General features: G+C 37.0%; 1 protein-coding gene across 1 annotated transcript; it reads right to left on the bottom strand.

Annotated features, from left to right (window-relative positions):
- Nucleotides 1-594: 594 nt before the first annotated feature.
- On the bottom strand, nucleotides 595-2483 carry LOC145537593 (heat shock transcription factor, Y-linked-like). The gene is made up of 2 exons (XM_081568288.1): nucleotides 1835-2483; nucleotides 595-1403 (listed from the first exon to the last, which is right to left on the bottom strand). Exons 1-2 carry the CDS (start codon nucleotides 2345-2347, stop codon nucleotides 669-671), a joined length of 1248 nt encoding a protein of 415 aa, XP_081424414.1. The 5' UTR covers nucleotides 2348-2483; the 3' UTR covers nucleotides 595-668.
- Nucleotides 2484-2976: the final 493 nt, after the last annotated feature.

The following is a 2976-nucleotide window of genomic DNA, read 5'->3' as shown; positions in this document are numbered from 1 at the left end:
TATAACAGTTATCCTAATTTTGGACAAGCTACAATATCTATATTTTCAAGTATGAAATGAATTTCTATAATGAAGACAATCTCCTGTCTAATGTCTTAAGACTCTGCTGCTGCTAAGTCACTTCAGTTGTGTCCAACCCTGTGCGACCCTATGGACAGCAGCCCACCAGGAGCCTCTTTCCACGGAATTCTCCAGGCAAGAATACTGGAGAGGGGTGCCATTTCCTTCTCTCTCTTAAGACTCTACCAATACTTAATAGAATATCATGTAACCGTGAATGCACTATGGTACGTACTATGTATGAGCATTTTTTTTGATTTTATTTGTATGTCTCCCTTCACCCGTACCATCCTCATTTAGACACCCATTCATTTCAGCAGGGATGATTTCCCAAATCACTTTACATCCATTACCTCTTTTCCCTTTGTTCTCATTTTCTTGCTTAGAAACAACAGATTAGGTGTCATTTACCTAGGATGCCTAACGGAGATTTTCTTGAACTGAAGAGTTTATAAAAGAGTGCAGAAAAATAGCCAGACATTGAAATAAAGCCTTAATTTACTCTTCATCGTTTCAAAATAGAAAACAAAACTGTGAAGATGAACGTGTAACTTTATTGTTCAAATACAAGAATTGTAGGTATTTGTTGACATCTCCCAACGTAAATTTTAATCTTCATTAGGTTCCATAAGCTGATACTTATTTGATACGTCAGTTTTAATTAACATGGTTTTCACATAAGGAATATCGTTGATGAATTGACTTGAAAGAGTGGAGGTGGGTGTATAAGCGCTCGTTTGCACTGGGGACCTTGAGTTGCCTCTCTGTTGCTGGATAGGAAGAGGACTGTCATGGGCTGACATGTCGCTATACCTGTCTGGAAATGTAGAAGGCTCCACCATCAGTCCAAAAGAACTGCTCCGTAATGGAGATACGATGTGGTTCTGAGAACTAGATGTAGCGGTAGTAGCAAAGTCCTCAACGTGGCCATTTATTTGAGTGTAGGTGCTATGGGAGTGCCAATTAAAAATGCTCAACTGGTTTAAAACAGCAGGTTGATCTACCACATTCTGTTCTGTTTGTCTAACTGATATTGATGATGGGGAAGGAAAGTCACGCGGAGATAGGGCGCTTGTTTTGGGGACTATCTGGCTGGTATAAGTCTTTTGTGGGAAAGGCACACTTAAACTGGTGGAAGCTGAAAATGGACTCTCTCCACTAGTTTCAGCATTAAAACCAGAGTTACGATCACCTATGTTGACCCTTGCTTTAGCATGCTTCTTCTTGTAATCTGGAACTAATGATGATTTCAGAAACACATTGCTAATCCCAACTCTTCTGTTCATTCTTCCTAAAAGTTGGGGGTAACCTCTTTTGAAATTTGGATTATGGTAGATCTGTAACTAAAATCAAAGGATACAATTATTTAGTTTTTTATAAACCAGGGTAAAACTGATAAGCAAAGTTAAACTATAAAAATGTATTCCTTTAATGATGCCAATTCAATAGAATCAAAGAAAACACCTCCATCAGTAGTTTTCACACCTTACATGTTAGAAACAAGTATGCTCCTCAACTAAAAAATATGTTGTATATATACAGTAAATACCACTGAAAGTAGCTTGAGGACATGGATCCGATTTCAAGTTGCTGGGAGAGTATATTAAATATCAAATATTTTAACCTCCAGCTGTTCTCAACTTCAAAAAATAAAACGTGTTCAACAATCTGCTATCTCAATTTTAAATTCAGTTTTAGTTACATATGTCAACATGCTTTCTAAGTCACATGATTTAATCTTATATATTGACAGTAAGTGGAAATTTTGGATTACCTTGCTCAAAACAGAGACATTGTTTTCTTCTTCCAGAAAGTCAGGTAGTGAAGCAGATCTTTGAAAAGTTTGTCGCTTTTTACTAAACCCATAAAGGTTAAGCTGGCGAAGTAAACTTTTCATACTATCAGTTTCAAATATTCTGAAAGGGGCCTTTCTTTCCAAGACTTCTTTCTTGAAGAGTTCTTCACTGATCACTATAGAAGTGCCACTCTCATCCCACCAAATAGATTCAAACTGATCACTTTCAACTATAGTCCAGAATTTTTGAGGAAAAGTGAGTGAAAGAAAATCATTCAACTCATTTGTTTCAGAGACAGAAAATGTGTAGCGTGGCCTTTTTATCCCAAATTCCTCAGACAAAGCCTGAAAAGCATATTCTTCAATCACAGATCTCAAAACTGAGTCCCCAGTAAGTGTGTAATCACACGAAGAAGATCTAATGGAGGTTTCGGAACCACTTGATACATCTTTACGAGGCACATCTTGAATTTCTGAAGGAATATGTGTCATCTCAGAGAAATCTTTCTTCAGATACTTTTCTCATTTGTCTGACTTTACACACTGCAACTTCAATGCTGCTTGGTTGGCGTAGGGAGATAAACTCTCTAGGCCATCAGCATGGTTCTCAAAGTCAAAAGGCTGTGACATCACAAAGCCACTGGTCTCCTAGCAATTGAAGGGTAGCTCTGACATCATAAAGTCACTGATCTTCTAGCAACTGAAGGCCAATGTTCAACCAGTGTTTACTTCTACATCAACTGAAAATAAAGGCTGCTTGCATAAATAGTTACCAAAAACATGAAACCTGCAAAATGTCATTCCTAAAGAATTTTTATGCAGAAAAATCACATCAATAAGTCTACTTGCTTCCTGAAATAAAAGTGATTGATCACCCTTCTAGACACATATTCTTAACATTCAGGACTGTTACCAAACCAAACATGGGTCTGCTCACTTCTATGCAATAAAGTCAATCAACTGTCTGTGAGTTTCATTGAAAGCAAGTGTAGTGTTTATTTTATGACCTTGAACAGAAGTGTTTATATTATGCAGAGTAAAATAGTCAGGCACGGAAATAAAGACTCATTTTACTCTTAATTATTTCAAAATAAAAATTGGCCCAATGAAGATGAATTTGT

This window comes from Giraffa tippelskirchi, chromosome Y (genome assembly GCF_054371585.1).
Source record: "Giraffa tippelskirchi isolate mGirTip1 chromosome Y, T2T-mGirTip1v1.2.pri, whole genome shotgun sequence".
Lineage (NCBI taxonomy): Eukaryota > Metazoa > Chordata > Mammalia > Artiodactyla > Giraffidae > Giraffa > Giraffa tippelskirchi.
Note: the sequence above shows the minus strand (reverse complement) of the source record. Positions and strands in the feature narration are given on the sequence as shown.